This window comes from Ammodytes marinus, assembly GCF_949987685.1.
Source record: "Ammodytes marinus genome assembly, chromosome: 16".
Lineage (NCBI taxonomy): Eukaryota > Metazoa > Chordata > Actinopteri > Uranoscopiformes > Ammodytidae > Ammodytes > Ammodytes marinus.
Genome location: NC_137220.1, coordinates 1026577 through 1050131, shown reverse-complemented (window position 1 = coordinate 1050131; position 23555 = coordinate 1026577). Strand labels below are relative to the sequence as shown.

The window sequence follows — 23555 nt, the reverse complement described above, 5'->3', positions numbered from 1 at the left end:
AATAAAGCAGTGACTGTCTTTACAAGAACTCTTTTATTCCCACTGTAATATGCACTTTAAACAAAGCCAAAGAGACTCTAGTTTGAATGCAGCTTTGCTTTACAAACATGCTTTTACTGTTTAATTGAAAATGTTATGTCACTATGTGAAAGACAATAAGGTTTTTTTAACTGAAATGACTGTGTCTGGAGTCATCCTGATGATGGTTTGGACTTCAAAACCAGCGCTGATGAAGTTCCCTGTGTACTGCTCCAACTGGAACTCACTCAGCCACTGGTAGATGGCTTCAGCATCCTGCACACACACACACACACACACACACACACACACACACACACACACACGCACACAACAGTGTCTTACAAGATCCATTTACAAGAATTATGTTTTTTAATATAGCTATGTAAAGGTTATCAGCCTTCTCGATAATATGGAGATTGGCCCCTCCTTCCAATGTGTAAGAATGACTCTTTCCTGATATCCAGTCTAAATGACCTAGTAATGGAGCTATTATGTACTTGGGCTGGACTCTCAGACCAGCCTCCTATATTGTTAGGCCATGATCTATAACATGGTTCACTATAGTGACCCTGTCTCCGTCTGTTGTCTCCTTTGTCCTCTTCCCCTGACTCTTAGGGTGTATTCACACATGCCGTGTTTAGTTCGGTTGAAACGAACTCAGATGCACTTCTGCCTTCGGTGCGCATCTTTCAGGCAGGTGTGAATACAGCAATCGCACTCGGGGGCGGACCAAACAAGCGGTCTGAGACCCAGCTGAAGAGGTAGTCTCGGTGCGTTTCCAAACGCACTCTGCTGCAGTTCGTTTGTGGTGTGAATTTGTCCGAACTCGATCCGACCCAAATGCAGGACGCATGTGCCTTTTCTTTCTTTTCTTTTTTAATAAATTGCAGTCAGCTTCACATTATGGGAAAGTGTTGTTGTCGCCATTGTTAGGACGATAAGTTGTGGTTTGACCGGGAGCCCAGAACAATATATTACATTTGATCGAGAGGACGCGTAAAAATGCTGAATGTGTTCAGCGATCAGATGAAGGAGAGGGGAGCGTCTCCCGCACAGTGCCAACAGGTTCACGCTGCGCAAGAAGTGTGTGTTTTTATTTTGCTTCCCATGTACGGGACCGTCAATATTATCCCCGTGTCAGTTTGGAGCTGAACTGCGCCGACCCAGCTGATACACAGTTTAATCAGCTGAGTGTCAGCTTGAGCCTATTCTTCTCGCGAGCCGCGCGTCCAGCACCAAAAATACAGTAAAAATGATGTTTCATATCGTAGGCTACAAGCCACATAACGTGGCATTGACATAGGGCTACATATTATAACCATATGAAACAACAATAATTTGATGTTTTTCCTCTTTATTTATAGGTTAGATGTAGGCCTTTTTATTATTTTGAACCCCATATTATATCAATGGTATATTTCGCAGTTTTAACTTCGTGCTTCCTGCTTCTCTCCACCCCAGAATGTCTGTCCAATGAATGAATGACCTCAGCTCACGTGTGGTTTTGCTTCGTAATGCTGGTTCACTTGCAAAAGGGGCAATATGAAAGTGGACCACACCAAACAAAAAAAATCTAAACTCAATTTGGTCTGGACCAAAGCAAGTGAACTAGCGGACTTTCCCAGTGTGAATACACCCTTACTGTCTTTGTTCTCACAAAGCAGCTGAGCTCACCTGAGGTCTATTTGTAATGCTAAGGCTCAAACTGATTGGTATTAAATTAGTTTTATTTTGTATATTTCATGTGTGTGAGTCTGTGTGATTTTCCAAGTTTAGTTGTGTTTTATATTTTAAATAGATGTGTTTTCCCAACGATTGCAGGAGATTTCATTTTTGAACAATGTGTCTTGTGTAAAAAACAGTGTGTAGTGTTTTGCAAGAAGTGTGTTGGTAGGGTCATATTGTGTTTGTGGGGTTGGTGCTTGTGTTTAGGGCATGGTCACCAAAGTTAGAGGTTGTGATGCTTTGGGCATAGCAACCACTTTTGGGGCCAGTTTCACAGACATGGATTAAGCCAAGTCCTGGACTAAATTGAAATTTGAATGGAGATTGTCCATTGAAAGTACAATTTAGTCGAGGACTAGGCTTAATCCATGTCCGTGAAACTGGCCCTTAGTGTTTAAGCATTAAGCAAAAACTGTAACTTGAGCTGATACAGGTGTAATCATCTAAAAACAATGTAATATTGTGGAAAAGTTCAATCTGTTGTCACTGTTTCTAGTCAATCTTTGTACCTTGGTGTTGTTGTCATGGCTCCCTGTGTTGTGTGTTGTGAGTCTGTTGTGTGTGTTGTTGCTCTCTGTGCTCTGTCCGCTGCCCGCACTGTTCCTGTCTCCTGCTGGAAGATAAGAAACATGATTAAAATTGTATTCATAAAATTCAGTAGGGTCCAAAAGTCCACATTGAAAAACTGAAATATTTACTTGTAAACCTAAAAATAATCAGAAAGTTTGAAGACTTAGAAACACCTACAAACAGCTAATGTTATCACATTTAAAATGTAAATGAAATATTAAAGATTTTACTATCATGGTTTTGTTCATTTACACCTTCCAGCCACACTTATGCTGGGCTTACACTAGAGGACTTTTAAAAGACTTTGAAAAGACTGAAGACTGAAACCCTCTTACATCTAAAGACAATCAACTCACACCTGAAGACAACTAGTCATTAGTTTTCAGTCACAGAGTGAGATTTTGAAAAGACAGGGGTCTCATATTGCAAGACTACAACTAGATTCCTTATGAGATTTATATTATTTCCGCAAACGCGATTGCGATTATTTAATTAAAAAAAGTTAATTCAATATTCCGAGCGGGGAACTTCCTTTAGTTATTTGACCAGCTTTATTTGCTGATCTCATCCCCCAATAACTTTATCTCCTAACCCTGTATTTGACGGTAAAGTGTTAAGGTTGCGCGGCTGTCAGCCTGGTTCTCCACCGAGGCTTCTATGAAAAAGTATCAGAAATAAGTGCTTCACCAGGCGGACACAGGTCGCGACTAATGCCGTTCCTCCTGCATCGTGCTTGGTGCATGCGAGTGTGACAGTGTTTACGTCATTTCGCTTGAGCCAACCCCTTAAGACTAACGATAATATCAAACATGTTTGATAATGTCGGAACGTCAAGACGGGAAGAAGACTGGCTGAAATCGGGTCAGAAGACCACCATACACCTAACGACTGAGATTACGTGCGCGCGCCACAACTCCAGCACGACTTCTGTGATTTCAGTCCGACATTGGAAGATTGTCTGCGACTGTCAAATCGCGTGAAAAGTCCTGTAGTGTAAGCCCAGCATTAGCTGCCTCCAGCCCTCCCTGCATTCTAGCATCCATCCACCAGATGCCCTCGGACTCAATTCATCCTCGGGTCTGTTTCCCAAGCTGGAAATCCAGACCTGCCGCTGGCAAATTAAAGTTTGCTGCGCCTGTTGGTCTCGACACTCTCTATTGAAGCTCATTAACTATGTCGGAAAATTTGGAGTTGCTATCAAATGGTTCTATCTGATATGGGCGGGCCAGAGCCCTATGTATGGTGCTCTGGGGCGGACGTATCCAGATGACGACAGTGATGTGCATGCAGGGCCGACGGACTGGGTAGAAAAGGTATACAGTTGTGGGGGGGCCCAAGGCAGAGGGGGGCCCATTAAAAAAAATAAAAATAAAAATATTTTTTTTTTTTTTTTTTTTTTTAACAAGCTAAATGTGGGGCCCCGATCTTCGAAGGCCCTGAACAATGCCATTCCAAAAAATAAATAATTGACTGGCTCGTGATAGGCCCCTGACCCTTGCAAGGAGATCAGGGGCCTGCGCATGACTAAGGCACGTGTGCGAGAGAGTAAGCAGGAGCAAGCCAACATTGAATTGAACTGGTGGCGAAAATAAACGCAGCGATGTTTCTATGGGGATATTTAGCTGTACAGATATAAGTGCTGGCAAAGCTAGAACAGTTTAAGACTCCACATCACTGTGGCAACACAAACTATCTATCAGCTCAGACAGCGCAAAGAAAAATCTGATGAATACATGAGAGTGATGGCCCCTGCAAGTTTCAGTAAGTTTAAAGAAGTGCCACACTGTTACTGTCTTTGAAATGCATTTCGACATTTTAAGGGGAAACACATTGTATTTATTATTTCAACTATTGAGTTATTTGTAGAACAGCATGCTAGTGTAGGCCAACAAGATTTATTTTCTGACTTTTCAATGCTGCTTTAGTTTTATGTTTTAAATTGGGAAAGACATATTCCAAAACAACCAATAACGTCTGTATTTAAAAAGAAATCAAGCAAGTAGGCTAATAATAACCATTAATGAATTATAGGCTATCGCATCACAGTAGGCCTATTGTCCACAATAACCACAGCCCCCCATCCATAAAGGAACTTTAAAAAGTTGAATTTGCACTTGATGTGCCTACACAAGTGTATGGTCTATTATTTGTATTTAGTGTGTCTGCATAGTATTGCACCAAAACAGTAGAAGTTTTATTTAATTGTGTTTTGTACTCTCTGTAAAATTATACCTGCGCATAGCAAACAAAATTGCACAACTGTATTCAAATAAACAGTTGTTTATTTCTATAGTGCGCATTGGCATCTTTGAGCAAAATACCCCCAAAATTTTCGCCGCGGCGCCAGCGCCGCGCCTCCTGTGACCCTGGCCTGTGACCACCTTGACTAAGACATATTATGGGGGAAACACCGGTAAAAGTAATGATTTGGTCATTCATCAGATGAAATATTGTGGAGTTGTCTGGCTCAAACAGCCATGTGTATTGTAAGACCGCTTTTTAGGGGGCCCATCAGGACTTTTTTTTATAGGGGCCCAGAATTTGGTGCTACGCCCCTGTGTGCATGCGCCGTCGAAGCCGTGATAGTAAACAACAGAGATGGCTGCGGATACGTTGGTTGCGTTCGGAATCGCATACTTTCTACTATATAGTATGTAGAAAAAAGATTTAGGATGTCCCGATTCTTGTGGCCAGATTTAGGATGGTTAGAAGTACCCGGATGTAGGGCTGTGCGATATGGCGATACATATCGTCTGACGAAACAAAAACGTCTATCGTTTCATTTTATGCAATATCGTTTATTTCGTTTTGTTGCAAATCCCACTCTTTGGGACACAAACTATACATGTAGCTCGCAGTTAAGTTACTGTTAATTAAACCGTAGATTTCCTACAGCGTAACTTCACATTAAAAGCCTTTAACTGGTGAAATGTGAGAAATCAAAGTCAACTTTGACTTTTATTTTGAAGCAGAAACACTTCCATCACACTACTTCCGCCCGACCGCACCAGGCTTTTCTCGCTTGTGTGATAATCAAAGTTCATTTCGGACACTGAAACCCATCGGTAACAGACCTGTCTGTGTTTGCACACGTGTAGACGAGTATTCCATAAGGAGAGGATCATATATCCCCGCTGACAGAGCAGTCGAACCGACGTCACCCGGGCAGCGCTCGACAGGCTCGCGGGGGGATAGCAGCCAAGCTAGCGGGGCAGTTCGGCTGCTATCCCCCCGGGCTGTTGCGCGCTTCCCGGCTCGCAGTAATGCGCGGCTCGGCTGCTCTGTCAGCGGTGAGAAGCTCCTGCGCTCCCTGGGGCGGTCACCCTCTCCGCGGGGTGAATTTACAAGCTACCGCAGCCTCAGCTAAAGAGGATAGCTCCATTAGGCTAATGAGCTAAGCTAAGGAGGAATCCACCAATTCAGTCAATTCTGTGCCCTGAAACACCACACGGCCCAAAACTACTCAAATGTCACATTGCAATTTTCTATTTTGTTGAATGCTTGAACATCTGCGTTTTAATAAAAGCTGAAAATAATCAAATATGGGTAAATACTTTATTTGTTGAGTATATTTTTTATTTATATTAAATATTTATTAATTGAATTTACAGAAAATATGCTATATCGTGAAATGTATCGTTATCGGGATAAGAAATTTCTATATCGGGATATGAGATTTTGGTCATATCGCCCAGCCCTACCCGGATGTCCTACTTCATGCGGCCAAGATTGTTAGTGTTGAAAAGTGCATCCTATTTGGGCGATTCTGACCCACAATCCAGTGCGCACGTGAAGTGACGTAACATCGACGAAGCCTCCATATGAAAACAAACGGGGATGCGACGGATATAAAAGCAAGAGGCAAGATCAAGGCGCAATGTTATGATGAAATAAGAGAGAAAAGTATGTCCCAATAGTATGCCTACTGCATCCTAACTAGATTATTTTTATCGTCGGATGTAGTATGTAGAATAGAAAAAAGAAAGAGTATGCGATTCGGAACGCAACCCTAGTTTGAGTTTGAAACAGCTTTGTCCTTGATACTTAATGATTTGGAAGACTGCACTCAAATCTTTCATTAGCAAGCAGTGGAGGATCTGGAAAATTTTACACGGGGTGGCGAAGGGGGGGCAAGAGGTCTTGGCAGAGGGGCATGGGAGGACGGTACGGGAATCCCCATATATATTATATTGATCATCATTTCTGATACAATAAGACATTTGTAGCCTATATCTTAAGCCTACATAGCTTACCCAATACAACACATTACTACAACAGAAAACAGGCAATCATTGAAACGTGTTGTTTTGAGTGACATGACATATCATTCTAGTCTAGTGGAATTTATATGGAAGGAGAATAACAATAGGCCACAGTAGTTTAGGCTGGGACTGCAGTCAGACCCTCTGCCTACCTTTCACCTGCCTGCTGATCACTACCTGCCTCTGTCCCTCTGAATATAAAACCTCCTCTTCATCCCTCACATTTATTTCTTTTTTTCCCTCTTTTCCTTCACATATTTATTCATGTCTTTAACATATGATTATGTAACCTGGTTTAATTTGTGCAGCTTGTTTGCTGTGATATGTGAGAGTTTTTAGTAGGCTATGTTTGGCTATTCAAACAAAAATGATCGATCTCCTAGCTAGCACTGTCAGTGTCACCGTAGTAACTTAATGCCTCAGAAACGGCAACTCTCTCTCTCTCTCGAAGCGGCGACCCACTGTTAAATTGTATGGATCTGAACATGCAAGTTTTTTTTTAAATATTTTTAATCAAGCTCTTGCCTGTACTACAATAGGCCTACAAATTAATAAAAGGGCAATATGCTCCTACAAGTCACAAGCGAGTGATTTCCCTTTTGGCCAACAATTAATGAGTGTGCGCTTATTGATGAATTAGCTACTTTTAGCATGCATTACATTCATTACAAATTTAACTTTAATTGGTGTGTTTAAAATTCACAAGAGTAAACTGACTTCACCTTCAGATGCTCGGAGCAGGTCAGTTACTCTTTGCCGGGCTGCATGGCACAGCAGCGCGCTGACTCGCTGGGTGTGACAAACTGTGTGATCGCCGATATGCGCATATGATGCAGGGCCGTGGCTAAGTATTTGAGGGGCAGGGCATAAGATGAGATTCAAAATGATTTACTTTTGTTCAATTTATTGTTTGTTTCAATTATTTGGGTGGCTTGTTGACATAGTGGTGGTTTGTTCTTACAAGTAAATTTTTGAGAATGCAAAAGTTAGGGGGACAGCTGTAAAACCGCCCCTGTTAGCAAGTAAGACGAATATTTTGTTTTGCCGACCAACCACAGCAAAAGTTTAATTTACCAGTTAACCCCGCTGTTCGCTAAACAAACAGGGCTTAATATGTCACCTTGTTCATTGCTATCCAATTGCATGCAGTGGTATTTGAAATGCACACGTAGGTGCCCCCCCTTGAGTTGGGAAGGTCTATTGATCGTGGCCAGACCCTCTATCGTTCTAGATATGGGTCTGGATTTACTGTTTCCCTGTCTGCTCATGGAACCCACATCTACCTGCATATTATTGTCAGTGGGCCTTGTATTCTTCAATACATCACTGATCATTCAATCCACTACCATGTGTGTCTGCATAACATGCAAACACACAATCAGGAGAGTTAACAAGGCCAAATGCTTCGGGTGGACTAAGACATATCAACATTTCACAGTAGATGATTGGAAACAGTGCTATTTACCGATAAATCCAGGTTTGATATTCATGGCTTTAACAGAAGGGTGTGTATAAGGAGAGAGAAAAATTGGATAAAAGTATACCGCATTACAGTGAAACATGGTTGTAGGAAAATTCCAATAGGTGTCATGAACAGACCTTTGGACAGATGCTACTGTGCAAGTAAATTATTGGTAAAAATGTTACCTTTTATATCGGTCAGAGAAGTTTGTGCTGATATGCCTTCAACATTCTCCTTCGAGTGTTCAGTCTCAATGCGGTCATTTACTGGATGACGCTAGAGGAAGAGGAGATTTGATATAATAATACATTTTTAAACCTTTATTTAAACCAGTAATCTCAATTATTGCTAACTCGCTAGTCCGCTAGTCAGTTGAAGTCTAAACTAAAAATGAAAACAGATTAAATCTTCTGTGAAAGGTCCAGATATGAGAGGTGAAATGTGACCTGATGTACTTTATTAACTTAGCATGGCCATATCTGTATGGTGATGGCTAATAGAGTTGAAAGATCTTACCTCTTTGGTTTCATGTGAACCCTCCTCAGACGCATTTACTGCAGAGAAACATGAGAAAAATCAGATCGCACTGTATAAAATATAAAAGAAAATTAACATTTTCTTTACTAAGGCGTAAATTTTCTTATTTGGGGATAGCATTTCTTTTTCTTTTACCTTTCTCATATGTCACAGACGGGATTGCAGACATGACTTTAGACTTGTCTGCATCTCTCATGTTGTCATGGTCCTCCTCCTCCTCCATATTTTCTTAAATTTACCGTCACAGGAGAAAGACATTAGGAAGAATACAATAAAAATTTGATTGTACAAGTATATATGTAACAAATAGACTATTTTTGGGAAAAATCTGAAGATTTCACTACAGCTAAAATTATTAATTAAAAACAAAATAAAAATCATCCACTTTATTTGGTTCTGTGGTCCCATTCAGCATAAGCAAAACTGGCCCTTTGAATGGTTAGGTACATTTTAAACACAAAACCATTTAGTCACACAGATAAACAGGTCTGTCAAGCCTAAACATTCAAGAGGGAACATCCAATCAGTTTCTTTTGTACATTAAGGTCTGTCAGCCAATGTCAAAGTGAAAATAGAAATACTGATACACTTTTTCAAGAAAAAAAGATAACTTCTACTTAACCCTTATTTCTCGTTTTGTTTCTTGAAATGTGTGTCTGGGGTTGCATTTTTGAGATCATTTTGGCTGTGATTGTTCCCTAGCCATTAAACGAATAAGGATCTGTGTTTTTCAATGATTTTAGGATATTCTGAGTTTCATCCATATCCACTTTATTTTGACTGTGTGAGATGTTTTTGTTACACTGGGTATGTTCGCTACACGATTTGTACCATTGACTACCATTAAAACAAACATTTTTGACCCCTACCTTTAAATTAAAGTGAAAGATTATTATTTTTATATATTTTTTTAAGAACTCAAACACACAACTGAAAAAGTGAGATATAAAGTTTTTGAATGTGGGGTCTTCGTTTTGGGAGTGATAGACCAAAGAGTCAAAACATCAGTGGATAAGGAGATATTTACTTTTTAGGTTTTTGGCGGCCCCTTTTGAATCAATTTAACAAAACTATAGAGCCAACCTAAAAACCATAGGACACACATATGTTTCAAGTTTGATCTTAATAGGATGAATCGTTTTGGATTTAGGAGCATTAATGTAACACGTAGGTTATACCCAAATATTCAAAGCGCTACCGTTTCGTCATCGATGGTCGTAGCAAAATTATTTTGAAAACATTTTAGTTGTGCGCATCTGCATCTTCTTTGCAAAGTTTGGTTTCAATTTTGCAAAAACTGTGGGAGCCCAAATGAAGTCAGTTTTGCAGTTTTTGCGATTTTCTATAGTAGCGCAAATGGGCGTGGCCTATGCCAAAAGATGCAGCAGACTTCAGTGAATCTGTGGATATAAAGTATATATATATATAAAAAAGTCAGTTTTGCAGAGTGGAGGGGAGAGTGGCCTAAGTTGTGCCACTTTTCACTCAAAGTGACTTTAAAGTAAGACAGTAAAGTCTCCAACTCAAATATATACATATATTGCAGGGTGTTGTGCATCCATGGCAATAAAAAACTTTGGATCTGGAATAAACTGTTGAAGAAATATAGCTTTCGGAAAAAAGTTGTCTTGTGGCACAACTTGCCCCCGGTGTGGTGTAAGTTGTGCCATTGGAGAAAATACTATGGGGTAAATTTTGCCATTGATATATATCTCATAAACTGTAATGCAAGACAAATCCATTAGACAATCACTTATTTAAGGTTTATTTAAAGTAAATATTTTACAAAGATTGAAGGTCAATTTTCTTAAACAAGCCCTAGCAGATCTAGGTGGTTTTGCCTGCAAAGCTCACAATGACAAAGTCACCATCATCATCTTTCTGGCCATCTGAACTCTCATCAGTGGTGTCGTTAAGTGGAATTGAGATGTCAGTCTCTTCTGAGCTACTGTAGACAATCACTTTCTTTTTGGTGACCAGCGTATACAGCCATGCCACTGGCACGACTCTCAAAAATGTACTTTGCACTAGCTGCTCCGCCCTTGTTGAACCAACTGCCACCTGGCATATGCGATTCCCTCTCCATTTCTGCCTTTAAATCACGGCTCAAAACCCATCTGTACACCCTGGTTTTTCCTCCCCATTAACTATCTTACCTCTGCACTACTATCTTTGTTCATATGTGGATGTCTGGGCTTTATGTCTTTTATTTTGGTTATTGTTATTTTACCTTAATTTTTTACCTACTGAATGCACTATGTAAAGCACTTTGGACAGTGCAAACTGTTATAAATGTGCTTTTATAAATACATTTTACTTACTTACTTATAACTCACCTAGGCCCGCTGGCACAAATCACCCCATCCCCAGAATTTTGGATAATAAAAGCAGGATGCAGCAGTTTAGGGCTGACATCGTGCTAACTATATAGACACAAAGTGTAGCATACTAAAGCACTAAAACATGTGTCAAATGTTTTCAAACGTGTCTATATTTGTTCAGACACAGTAATCAAAAAACCTTGATCATGGAAATTTTACTTTGAAAGCCAAAAAACAGTTTTTTTAGCTTAAATGTGCTTATATCTTATTCCATGTTTCTCCCTTCTTTACAGGATGAGTCAAATGGATGGCTCTTCTTAAATATGTGGTCACATTTCCAATTTCTTCTATGGTGTTCTAGAAACAAGGGGTGGTACTACTTGCCCACCGGCACAACTTAGGCCACTCTCCCATATATATATATATATATATATATATATATATATATATATATATATATATATATATATATATATTTTTTTATGTGGAATGTTCGGTGTGGGAGTTATATAGTTATTGCTGTTGTTACAAAATATAAACTTTTTGTGCTTTTGGCGCCCCCTTATGGATGAATTAGGCTGAAATGAAATCGATTCACGTATGCCCCATGATAGTCTCCCTTGAGTTTTTTTTAAGAAAAGCCCTGTGGCCAATTATGAGACATAAACTTTCTGTGGTTTTGGCGCCCCCATATAGATACATAAACCAGAACTAAGGACAGCACGAATATATGTCTAAAGTTTGAACTTGATACGATTTATAGTTTTGGATTTATGAGCATTTACGTACAAGGTAGCTAATGCACAAATATGATGGTCGTAGAAAAATTATTTATACAACTTTTGCTGATGGGCATCTGTAGAGCATAATTATTTTTGTTCCATCCCAATCCGGCAAAAACTGTAGGAGTATGGAACGGTGACTTGCACAGTTTTTGCGATGCAGATGCAGATGCAGATTACTTGAGTGAATCTGTGGATATAACGTGTTTAACTCGACTATGTTTGGTGTTGGAGTTAGACTTTAGACTTTATTGTCCCCAAGGGGAAATTCTTTTTCACATCACATGTACATTTATGGGCTGCACGCCGACAGACAATAGACAGAAACAAAGTAAACATACATACAGGATATATAAACAGGGTGGGACTGGGGTGATTTATCTTGGCCTTTTGTTGAGGGCTGCTATGGTTGCAGGCACCAGGCTTTTGCCATAGCGAGCCCTCCGGCACAACAGGGACCTGTACCTGCGTCCGGAGGGCATGACAGTGAAGTGGCAGTTGAGTGGGTGAGTGTTGTCCTGTGCTATTGTGGATGCAATGCGTGAGATGGCCTTGAGATTCAGTTCTGACAGTGTGGGTGTGGGGAGACCAATTATTTTGGCAGCTATATTTGTGACACGTGTGAGTTTGACCCGGTTTTTGACAGTGAGCATGTTAAAGAAACAGATGGAACAGTAGAGCAGGATGGGTTGGACAATACTTTGATACAACAGAAGGAGGAGATGGGGTGCAACATAGAGTCCTTTAGGTTTACGGATGGCATACAGTCTTTGGTGGCTCCTTTTTTGAATGTCCGTTGTGTGCTGGTCGAAATTGAGTTTATTGTCCAGTGTGAGTCCAAGGTATTTAAAGCTGTCAACTGTTTCTACTGTCTCATTGTTGATGAGAGTGGGGGGCTGGGGTGATGGGGTACCTATTGTTATTTCTTTTGTTTTGGCTACATTGAGATGGAGGAAGTTATGTGTGCACCATTGGGAGAAGTGAGTGATAGTGTTGTGGTAATCCGATACAGAGTTATTGTCTGATAGGAGGGCGAGGATGGCAGTGTCGTCAGAGTATTTGAGGTAGGTGGTGGTGTGGGAGGGGCTGGTGCAGTCATTAGTGTAAAGGGTGTATAGGAAAGGGCTAAGCACACAGCCCTGGGGGGCTCCGGTGTTGGTGGTGAGTGTGGGTGATGTGGATGTGCCTACCCGAACAGCTTGCCGTCTGTCGCTGAGGAAGTTGTGCAGGAGATGGATCAGGATGGGTGGAGTGTTGAGGTGGTGAAGCTTCTGGATGAGTAGGTGTCTTTGGATGGTGTTAAAGGTTAAAGCCCCAAACACGTTTTCCTTGGTTGTAGCGCCACCTAGTGGCCGGCATGTCTGAATTTTTTTGTCTGCGTACCCAGCCCAGACCTGGATCTAGTCATGCAAGTAGCATGTCCAAACCCTTTACGGTTTGGGCTGCAGCACCAGTTTAACGCAGAGAGGAATAATAAAAGTTCCAGCAAAAACAATAGGGTTCCCTGCCCAGCAGGACTTGGGAACCGCGTAGTTCTTCATTACACAGTCCCAGCTCCTGCTCGGGCGTGGCCCTCTAACTAGACCTGCAAGCATGAACGGGGGCCAAACCTCCGACGCAACTCGGGAACGAGCGTCATCGACCGCGGCACCGGCCGCTCACCTCACAGAATCAAGGGAAGCAAAGTTTTTGAATGTAGGATGCTCGGTTTGGGAGTTAAAGACCAAAAAGCAAAAAAAAAAACGCAGAGAAATAGGCTGTGTGGATAAGGTAGGATAGGTAAGATATATACTTTTTGTGTTTATGGGGAAATTTTCCGAAACATTTTGGAAGTGCTACTAAGGATAGCTAGCCTGGCATTCCCAGACCTGCCACTAGGCTCTGGCAAATTAAATTTGCTGCGCGTGTTGGTCTGGACACGCTCCGTTGAAGCTTTATCACGAAAACCAGAAATCTGGCTATGATTTCAATTGGTTCTATCTAATATGGGCGCGCCAGAGCCCTTTATATGGTACTCTGGGGAGGACGTAACCGGATGACGACAGTGACGTGCATGCGACGTCGAAGCCGTGATAGTAAACATCAAAGATGGCTGCGGATATGTTGAGACTGCATTGGCCTCGACCCTTAACGATTTGGAAGACGGCACTCAAATCTTTCATTAGCAAGTAAGTGGAATGTTCTGTTTTGCCGACCGACAACGGCAAACGTTTAATTTAACAGTTTAACAGCTGTTCGCTAAACGAAAGGGGCTTACGTCATGTGCATCGCTCTGATTGGTTGTAGCGCTATCCAACTGCGTGCAGTGGCATTTGAAATGCACGAGTAGGAGCCGCCCCTTGAGTTGGAAATTACTATTGATCGTGGCCAGACCCTCTATCGTTCGAGATATCAGGGTCTGGATTTCCAGGCTAAAGGATAGCCCCAACATAAGTCTAAAATTTGGACTTGATATGATTTATAGTTTAGAATTTATGAGCATTTACGTACAAGGTAGCTAATGCGCAAATATTCAAAGCGCTACTTTTTCGTCATTGATGGTCGTAGCAAAATTATTTTTAATAATTTTTCTGTAGATCCTCATGCAAAGTTTGGTGTCAATTGGTTCATTTTACCAAATTGCATTGTGTTTTCTGCAGAAAAATGGGAAATCAGAGGCAAAACCTTTTTTTCACTTAAATTTTTTTTAAAGTCCAAAAGTGTCATCATAATGGAAGTCAATGGTAAAAAATCTTGTCCCGAACATACCCTGTGTAACTTTTTTATTAAATCTGAAAATCTATTTTCTCACTTATTATTCAAGTGGGTAAGCCGGTGAAACTAATAATCAAAGTACATTTTCTTTTGAGTATTGAATTATAGGGTATTTTTCGATTGTGATTAATTAAATCATGATAAAAATATTGATCTTTCATAATATTATTGCAGTTTAAAGTTGAAAATACAAATTGTGTACCGAACATACTCAGTGTAACTTTATTTTTCAATCTGACATTATACAAAAAATAAAAATTTACCAAAATCAATTTTCTCACCTATTATTTAGATGGATAATGCAGTGATACTAATAATAATCAAAGTATATAAAAAAATAATAATATTGAACTTTAGTGTATTTTTCAAAAAAGCGGTTGGAGGTATATGATCAAAACTGGCATCTAAAGGGTACATTTTTAATTGTGATTAATGAAATCATAACATAAATTGAACAACAACCCCTTCATGAAAAAAAAATTTTTTAATTGGGGAAAAATATTGAGCTTACATAATTTTATTGCAGTTTAAAGTTCAAAATACAAATCTTGTACTGAACATACCCAGTGTATCTTTTTTTGAACAAGGCATAAGGGTTAACAGATTATTACACCGAGTTATTTGGATTGTGTGTATTATGTGTTTTTAAACAAAGGAGGATGATGCACAAAAATGTGTACATTTAGAAAGATTTCAGTTTTAATTTACACTGCAGTGCATGAGAGTGACAGTGAAGAAGGGAATTAGGAAACAATTGTATTAAGTTTACAGGATCCTAATAAACACATGTGTGGATTGCATAGTAAGCAGGCAAACATAATACAACCTTTTTCACACAGATATACCTGAATGTCAAACCAGATTTAAAAAAGGAGAATGGAGTAGGTAAATAGAAACTTACCTTTTTTTGTTTGTTTTCTTAGTGCCTGGTCTCTGTAGATGTTGCCGCCTTTCTGGGAATCTGTCACTTACAGTCAGAGCTTTATAACATGACGCAGCATGTCTATCTCAAACCCCTCCCACTGAGTTTAAATCAACTGTTGCATGTTCTCCTAAATCCTCCTCCTTCTCCTCCTCCAACTTACCCCTAAAATAAATAAATAAAATACTTCCTCCTTAAACAAAAATAAAAAACTTCTTGCTAAAAAAAAAGTCCTCCTCTCATATTCCTTGATATTTTATTTCGTCTTTATTCTCAAAATTTCGACTAATGCTGGGCTTACACTAAAGGACTTTTAAAAGACTTTGAAAAGACTGAAAACTGACCCTCTCACATCTAAAGACAATCAACTCACACCTGAAGACAATGAGTCATTAGTCCTCTGAGTGTTCAGTCACAGACTGAGATTTTGTAAAGACTTAAGTCTCATATTGCAAGACTACAACTAGATTCCTTTTGAGATTAATATTATTTCCAATCCTGCTACCGGGGATTAAAAGTGATTTCAGTCAAATACATTTTTTTTAGGTAAAATGGACTGGGTGTATAAACAACTATATGCCCTCATCACGTAGGCTTTGTGTCATGCATGATTACGTTACAAACTGCAAACTCGATTGTGATTATATTTAATTTAAAAAAAGTTCATTCAATATTCCGAGCGGGGGAAATCCTGTAGTTATTTGACCAAATGTATTTGCTGATCTCGTCCCCAAATAACTCTCACTCCTAACCCTGTATTTGACAGTAAAGTGTTAAGGTTGCACGTGTCAGCCTGGTTCTCCCGCCGAGGCTTCAAAGTAAAAGTGTCTGAAAAAAGAGCCTCATAGGCGGACACAGGTTGCTGAAAATTCCCGCAATTGACCCTTTTCAAATCCCGGGGAAAGCATTATTCTTAAAGTGCACAGGAGGGTGTCAGTAGTAAAACTAGTGGTGGCTGCAATTACATCTACGGAGCCCACCATCTCTACCATTGTGTCCTTGAGCAAGACACTTAACCCCATTTAACTCTTTTGTAATCTCTCTGTAATCTCACCTGGTACTTTTCCACTTTCACTGAAACCCAAAGAGTTGGTGAGGCGTGTCAACATCAAGTTTACTTTCACATTTAAACTGGCAGAGCAACATTTTTCCCTCTTGGCCAGACCAGTTCTTATCATTGACAGATACTAGTTGTTCAAAGGCAGAAGTCCCTATAAGAGTGTAACAGAGCGGAAAGTTACTGGCCAGCAGGGAGTTTTCTGAGTTGCCTCCTGACTCCGCCTAGAGTGTTTAGCTCCAAGACATTTCCCTACTGTCTAATAGTAAACACACAGACATTATAACTTTTATCACAGAAGTTTTATTACAGGACTGTTTGTAGTCTAACTAGAAAAAGCATTTCCTGAAGAAATTAGATAAAATAAATAAAAAATAACTATTTAACTAATGCAGTCTTGTATGTGATACTTTAAAACAGGCTAATGAAAATAAAGGAGTACACAGAAGATCATGGAATAGCTGTAAAACACCTTGATTTCAGATCGGAGTGACAGCTGACTGAGCCAATCAGGCAACAGAATAAGTTGGTCGGACCAGGCTAAACGTAAAGGATACATTTCCATGGCAATCTTAGTTTTATGCAACAGGCCCCTGGAAGCAGTTCAAACAATTGTGATGAGAAAATATTCCCTCCTGTATGTCTCTTGCATAATCAACAGACTTTTACATAGCAATACACTATTCTGTCTGCGTTTCAGCCATCCTCTGCGAACCCCCCACGTATAGCACTCCTAATGAATGCTTATTCTGACAGGTTACCCCTGTCCATTGTCAGTGTTGGGAAAGTTATTTTTCTACGTGAACTAGTTCAAAGTTCAGTTCACACACTTTAAAATGAACTAGTTCAGTTCATAGTTCATAATTCAAAATTCTGAACTAAGTTCACAGTTAAAAAATGAACTAGTTCATAGTTCTTTCAATATGTTGCTGCAGGCCATTATTTTTCTAAATAATTGCCACATTCCATATAGAACCACAGACGTAAATTATTTCAATAACATTCAGTCCACACTAGAAGCCAGCTGCAACTTTTACCCCTACAGTATATTCTCAAAAACATGAGGAAAAAGTTGCTGTTTGAATGATATTTTTAATGAAGAATTATTCAAACAAAAATTGGGCTAAGGTGCAAATGTTTTTCCATTTTTATAATTTTCCAAACCTGGAAACAATTCACATGAAATTTCATTCAAAGAAAGCAATACTGGAAACATATACCAGGCAGGTTCTACAAACAAATCACAACTTAAAATAGTAAAACCCTCAAGGAGACCATTCTAAACTGCAGTGTAGGGCCTACTGTTAACAACAAAGTCCAGAAGATGTGTTGACATAATTATTAACACAAACACAATCTGAGTTAGTTAACAATCATACGAAGAAGAGGGTAGAGCCTGAGGCTAGGTCCATGGTCTGAGTAAGTGCTGGTGCATTCATTTGTTTTAGTTTTTTTCCGCGGTGTTTCGCATTTTGATGACGCAGCGGCGGTGCGACGCTGTTGTGGCATGTGTTGCCAGATTGGGTGTTTTTCAGCTACATATTAAGGGCTGTTTACGCTGTCTTTTAGCGGGGGTTTTCTATGGAAATCTGGCACTCAATGAACGATTGAACGACTGTAAGAGCGGCGTTCACAGACGCCAGAATGAACGCGTTCGCAATAACGTTCAACAGGCAGAAACACATACGTTCAGTTCACGTTCGCACCCAATATGAACGAGTTCACGAACGATCGTTCATTGAACGCGTTCAGGCACAACACTGTCCATTGTCATATGCCTAGACTCCCCCCTGCTGTGTCGATCACTGTTCTTTCAGACAGTCTCAGAGCCTTCCCTCCCCTTCAGGTCCAACCAATCCATACACACTACATGCTGTGTGCTTTTGTTGAGAACTGAATGCTTTGATGTAACAGTATAAAGTATGCCGTTTTGGTTGTGCTCATGGCCATTCCTGACTGAAGCCTGCAGGCTAGGAGTCATGGATGGTCCTCCAGGGTCCAAGGAACCAAGACCTTGGGGCAACTATTCTTTGAATAAACACCCATGCTTGTGTAATACAGCTTATGGTCTCATTTTCTCTACACACAATTGTAGACTCAAGAGCTCCCTCCACCAGGGCTGCTGACAGGTGGAAGATATTTGCGTGGTGTGAGGTTCAGAGAGAGGTACCGGAGAGTTCATCAGTGCCAATGATACTGCGTTTTTTGCAGTCTTTACTGAAAAGGAAGCTATCTGCTTCCACTTTAAGGGTCTATGTTGCTGCCATTTCATCCAGGCACAACCAGGTTGATAGCCAGACGGTGGGATCTCATTCTTTGGTGACCAAGGAGGTACCTCCCGCTGGTTGTCAAGGTTCCCTCATGGGACCTGCCTCTAGGGCCCTCCATCTCCCCCGTTTGAGCCCCTTGATCAGGTGCTGCTAAAATGGCTGTCGGCAAAGGTGGCCTTTATTCTAGCGATTGCCTCAGTCAAACGTGTGAGTGAGCTTCATGCGTTGTCAGTGAGTGAACAGTGTATACGCTGGAACTCAGACGGCACACTCTTATAGGGACTTCTGCCTTTGAATTATTTTTTTGCTTTGCCAGTTTAAATGTGAAAGTAAACTTGATGTTGATACGCCTCACCAACTCTTTTGTAATCTCTCTGTAATCTGACCTGGTACTTTTCCACTTTCACTGAAACCCAAAGAGTTGGTGAGGCGTGTCAACATTGACTTTACTTTCACATTCAATCTGGCAAAGCAGCATTTTTCCAGACCGGTTCTTATCACTGACAGATACTAGTTGTTCAAAGGCAGAAGTCCCTATAAGAGTGTAACAGAGCGGAAAGTTACTGGCCAGTAGGGAGTTTTCTGAGTTGCCTCCTGACTCCGCCTAGAGTGTTTAGCTCCAAGACATTTCCCTATTGTCTAATAGTAAACTCACAGACATTATAACTCTTATCATAGAAGTTTTGTTACAGGACTGTTTGTATTTTAATTATTATGTGTTTGAGAACATGTTGCTGTAAATAAACTAATCAGTAATAAATTGATGTGTTGTAAAACTCCTCAGTGAGTGGCTGTGTTCAAAAAGCCCTACTAACGTCCGACTCATACTAAACTGCCTAATAACGTCCTACTCATACTAATTTTGACGTCAATTTGAGTATATTGTGGTTGTGTATGCGAGTTTGCGTAGGCGCGAATTGCCCAGATGAATACTTACTTTCGGAAAGATTTTGTGTATGGATCGATAGGTTACTTTTCCTACTCGACAATGCATTGCATCTTTTCAAACGACTCAGAAGGTTTTTTTTCCAATTCTTTATTGCTTCTGTATACTTCTGTATAAACGGTCTGACGAACCTCACATACACAATGGATCGTTAATTAGACAGTATGTAGTACATGTTGAGTATGTAGGAGGGAGGACATTAGAATGGCTTTTCGAACACAGCCTCTCACCCATGTGACTTCTTGTAAATCTGCAGCTGGACAGACTGTGATTTACTGATGAATAGAAATATCAATAGTGACATCTAGTGGATAATATAAGTCACTGCGTGTCAGAATCAGAATAATCTTTATTGTCATTGCAATATGAGAAAATATAAAAACAACAATATCAACAGTGCAACGGCAATATATATAAAAGTAAAATATATATTATATATAAATAAAATGTTTTCAACAGTCCAAGTCCTTAAGTGTCAATAGCGCAATCATGTGTGTATGAGATGGGGAGTGTCAGTGTGGCAGTATGATAGAAAGTGTTTTGCAGTCTTGTGGTGCGGGCAAGCAGTGTCCTGTAACGTCTTCCTGAGGGCAGGAGGGTGAAGAGGCAGTGTCCAGGGTTTGTGCTGTCTCTGAGGATGCCCATGACCATCCGAGTACAGCGGGCAGTGTTGCCACAGTTACTTTGAAAAAGTAATCCGATTACTGATTACTAGTTACTCCTCAAAATAGTAACTTAGTTACTTTACTGATTACTTGATATTAAAAGTAACTAAGTTAGATTACAAGTTACTTTATTAGTTACTTTTAGCTGCAACAACACCCCCTGCCGCCTCAAAATAAAAAAAATTACAACCGGTTTTGCCAATACTGACTTTATTGGAAGTGCAATGTCAACAATGTATCTCCTGACAATTTAAGTTGAACTTCGAATCATTTTCCTGAAAAAATTTATGTTTTTATAAAAAATAAAATACAGTCTATTCTGACTTCACAACATAAATACTTGCTTTGATACAATACAAAATAAAGACAGTCTTTCTTGACCTGACATATTCTTTTAGAGCAGCAAGGAGTGGTTTGACAACATTGGTATCATGTCTACTTTTGTTTGGCTTATGAGTGAAACAGTGGAGTGGGGCGGTTAAACCAGTGGTTGTACCTCATTAACAGAATCTTCTCAAACCTCTTGTCAGAAAGTCTATTTCTTCTAGGCGTGAGCACCAAACCTCCCAGACTGAAGAGCCGCTCCACAGGAGCACTTGATGGGGTTGGAGAGTTATACTTCAAGAAAATGATCTTTATGTTTGAAAACTGATGCAGAATCTGAAGGTCATAAGCTGACCTCAGGTAGTCCATGACTGTGTCTTGATTCAGGGGCTGCGGTCTTAGTAGGCTGCATTTGAAGACCGATTGCGTCATAGCGGCGCGCAAAGGCTGTCCCATTTGCAAGGCTCTTTGCAAGGCTCCTCATATGCGGCCGAGAAATGCAGCCTTCGTTTCACGGTTTTGAAGGCTGCATCAGATGGATCCTTCGTGGCCCAACATATCCCAAGATTCATTGCGGTTTTTTCAGAGATCGCATAAAATAAAATAAAAAATAACAAAACAGCAACGTGTTGCTCCATCTTCTTAACTTTTATCTTCCTTTCTTTTTTTCTTGTACTTTTTTTTTATTTTCGTCTGGTAGGCAACTTCTTTTTCTTTTTTCCTCCGTTGACAGGGCTGTCTCCGTTGGCAGCAATCAGGGTTGCTAGGCAGCACAGGAGCGGCGAGTCGTCACGCAAGGTAACGGCTTGTTACGTGAACCGGAAATGCTCGTATACGGAGACCTGCGGAGACCGTCTCGTTTAACAAGGCTCGTTGGCCTTAAAACCGGCCTTAAAATCGGCCTTCATAGGCTATAGCCTTCATAGACCGCGAGACTGCGTCCTACGTAGGGTGCAACCCCTGAATCAAGACACAGCCCATGACTTCCTTTTCTGCACAGTAGGGCCCAATCTAGATCCACCCCCTACACCCTAACCCTATCCACTATCCCTCCGTTTGCGCGTTCGCGGGGAGGGCCCGCCATATTGAGTGCCGTCCCAAACCACCGAGCCTCGAGTGTAAGTGGGTTATAAAGCCCTCGATCACGAGTCTGCATCGATGATGGCTCAGCCCTACGTTTGACACAGGTGTCCGCCAATCAATTATGTCCGGAATGGAAGAGCCAACTTACAAATGAGAGTTCCATGGAGTTTGTTTCCCGAATTATAAATGAAACGTTCTCTTACCTCAAACAGACATTTGATTGATTATTTTTATGCATAGCCCTAAATGACGGTACCGGAGGGTAGCCTACAATATCGGAACGAACATGTTGTTTTACACTTGTTGATTTGATTATGCCACTTGTCTACCGTTAGTGTATCTTCAGGACCGTGGATAAAAGATAAAACGAAGCATATGAAGAAAATGCCCACAAGTTAATAAGGGACAGCGATTATTGTTTCCTTAAATTGTTAGTAAGATTTGTGTTACTGTTATTTAAAGCCGATGAGGGGTAGTAATAGCGGCGGTGACGTCAGTCAGCTGGAGCGCATGACTTTTCTTATTTATGACCACCCTTGCAGTGCATTATAATTTATGCACGCTAATTAACTGCCGCGATTCGTCGGTCGTAATGGCAGATTAACGTATCATGACAAGTGGAATACATGCTTTAGCAGACTATTGTTCTTTTACCTGGTTTTGTATGCTGTGCATGTAAACTAAAAGGATAATTAAACAGCGGATCAAACACCCACCCGTTGTTCCACTACAGACTGAGCTGGTAAAATTAAGAATATGCAGTTAGAAAATGTTTAACAACAAATAAATTATGCAGCCAAAAAAGCATGGGAGTGAGTTTGTTTTTATTCAATACTACATTTTACTCTCACATGCGTAGCCTGTAGCCTATATATGAATGTAAAGAGTGTTTCAGGTCAAATATAAATGTGGTGGAATTTTATTTTAGGGTGAGAAATAAAGACTTAACAGTTAACTAGTGTCTCCAGGTTTCTTCCTGTTTCTGTCTGACAAAGGCGAGGGCTTGCCAAAGCCGCACCGTTGTTATACCCTCGCCCTTAATGATCGAGTGGCACTCCACAGCCGCGAGGGTGACTCCACAGCGAGTGACACTCGCTCACGGAGTGGGAGTGCCTAGGGAGTCATTTGGGATTGGGCCTAGGTCTCCTCTGTCTCTTCCTCAAAAGTGAAAAAGTCCATCTCACCTTGGCCGGCAGATGTGGTGGGCACACTGGCAGGGCTGTCCTGCAGGAGCAGTTTTGCGGCACTCTGCTGTCAGAAGCTCTTTTACTCTCTCCCTCCTACCTGCATCTCTCATCCATCGGAGTTTGAATTTTGGACAACTGACAGCTGCGAGAAGGGCATCTTTGTCATCCATCACACCGGCAAAACGAGTCTGGATAGCCTGAAAAATATAATTGATATGTTTATGCCTACAAGGCCTAATATTTATTATGTAATTCAATAACTTTCAAACCATGCCTAATGTGGGATCAATATTATGGATTATTGGTTTTAAGTTACTTACTGACATTCGTATTTGTTTTAATCTTTTTTGTAATGATAATGAATATTCTGTTCCATGTTTATGAATAGTGTGATGATGCAAGACATTTTAACTAGCTTAAAGATGGAACATACCTGCACTATGGCATTTGGAAGGCCTGCAGTCATCCTGGAGAGGTCATCTTTCACAGCCAGGGTCTTCTGCATCAGAACTTCTAGTGTGGGTAGTAAAGTCCCATAAGGACAGTCGCCTTGTAAAATGTCCAGGGCTGCAGTCAGGGGCTTCATGGCGGTGCAGTACTCATGCAGGAACTGGTACTCTTTGTCTTTGAAGCATGGAACTCCCAGCTTGGTGCACAGAGTATTCAG

The 23555-nt window shown here is 40.6% G+C and overlaps 1 protein-coding gene across 3 annotated transcripts in view; it reads right to left on the bottom strand.

Annotated features, from left to right (window-relative positions):
- LOC307262355 (interferon-induced very large GTPase 1-like) overlaps positions 1 to 15384 on the bottom strand; it is a 53680-nt gene extending 38296 nt beyond the window's left edge. For 2 of the 3 annotated variants that reach the window (XM_080043205.1, XM_080043207.1), the window contains exons 1-6: positions 15336 to 15384; positions 8713 to 8805; positions 8557 to 8594; positions 8226 to 8316; positions 2256 to 2359; positions 172 to 294 (exon numbers count right to left, since the gene is read on the bottom strand). In XM_080043205.1, coding sequence (XP_079899331.1) covers positions 172 to 294; positions 2256 to 2359; positions 8226 to 8316; positions 8557 to 8594; positions 8713 to 8800 — 444 coding nt within the window. In that variant the 5' untranslated portion in view covers positions 8801 to 8805; positions 15336 to 15384. The remainder of the gene's footprint in view (positions 1 to 171; positions 295 to 2255; positions 2360 to 8225; positions 8317 to 8556; positions 8595 to 8712; positions 8806 to 15335) is intronic. The other variant, XM_080043206.1, reaches the window with a different exon arrangement.
- Positions 15385 to 23555: the final 8171 nt, after the last annotated feature.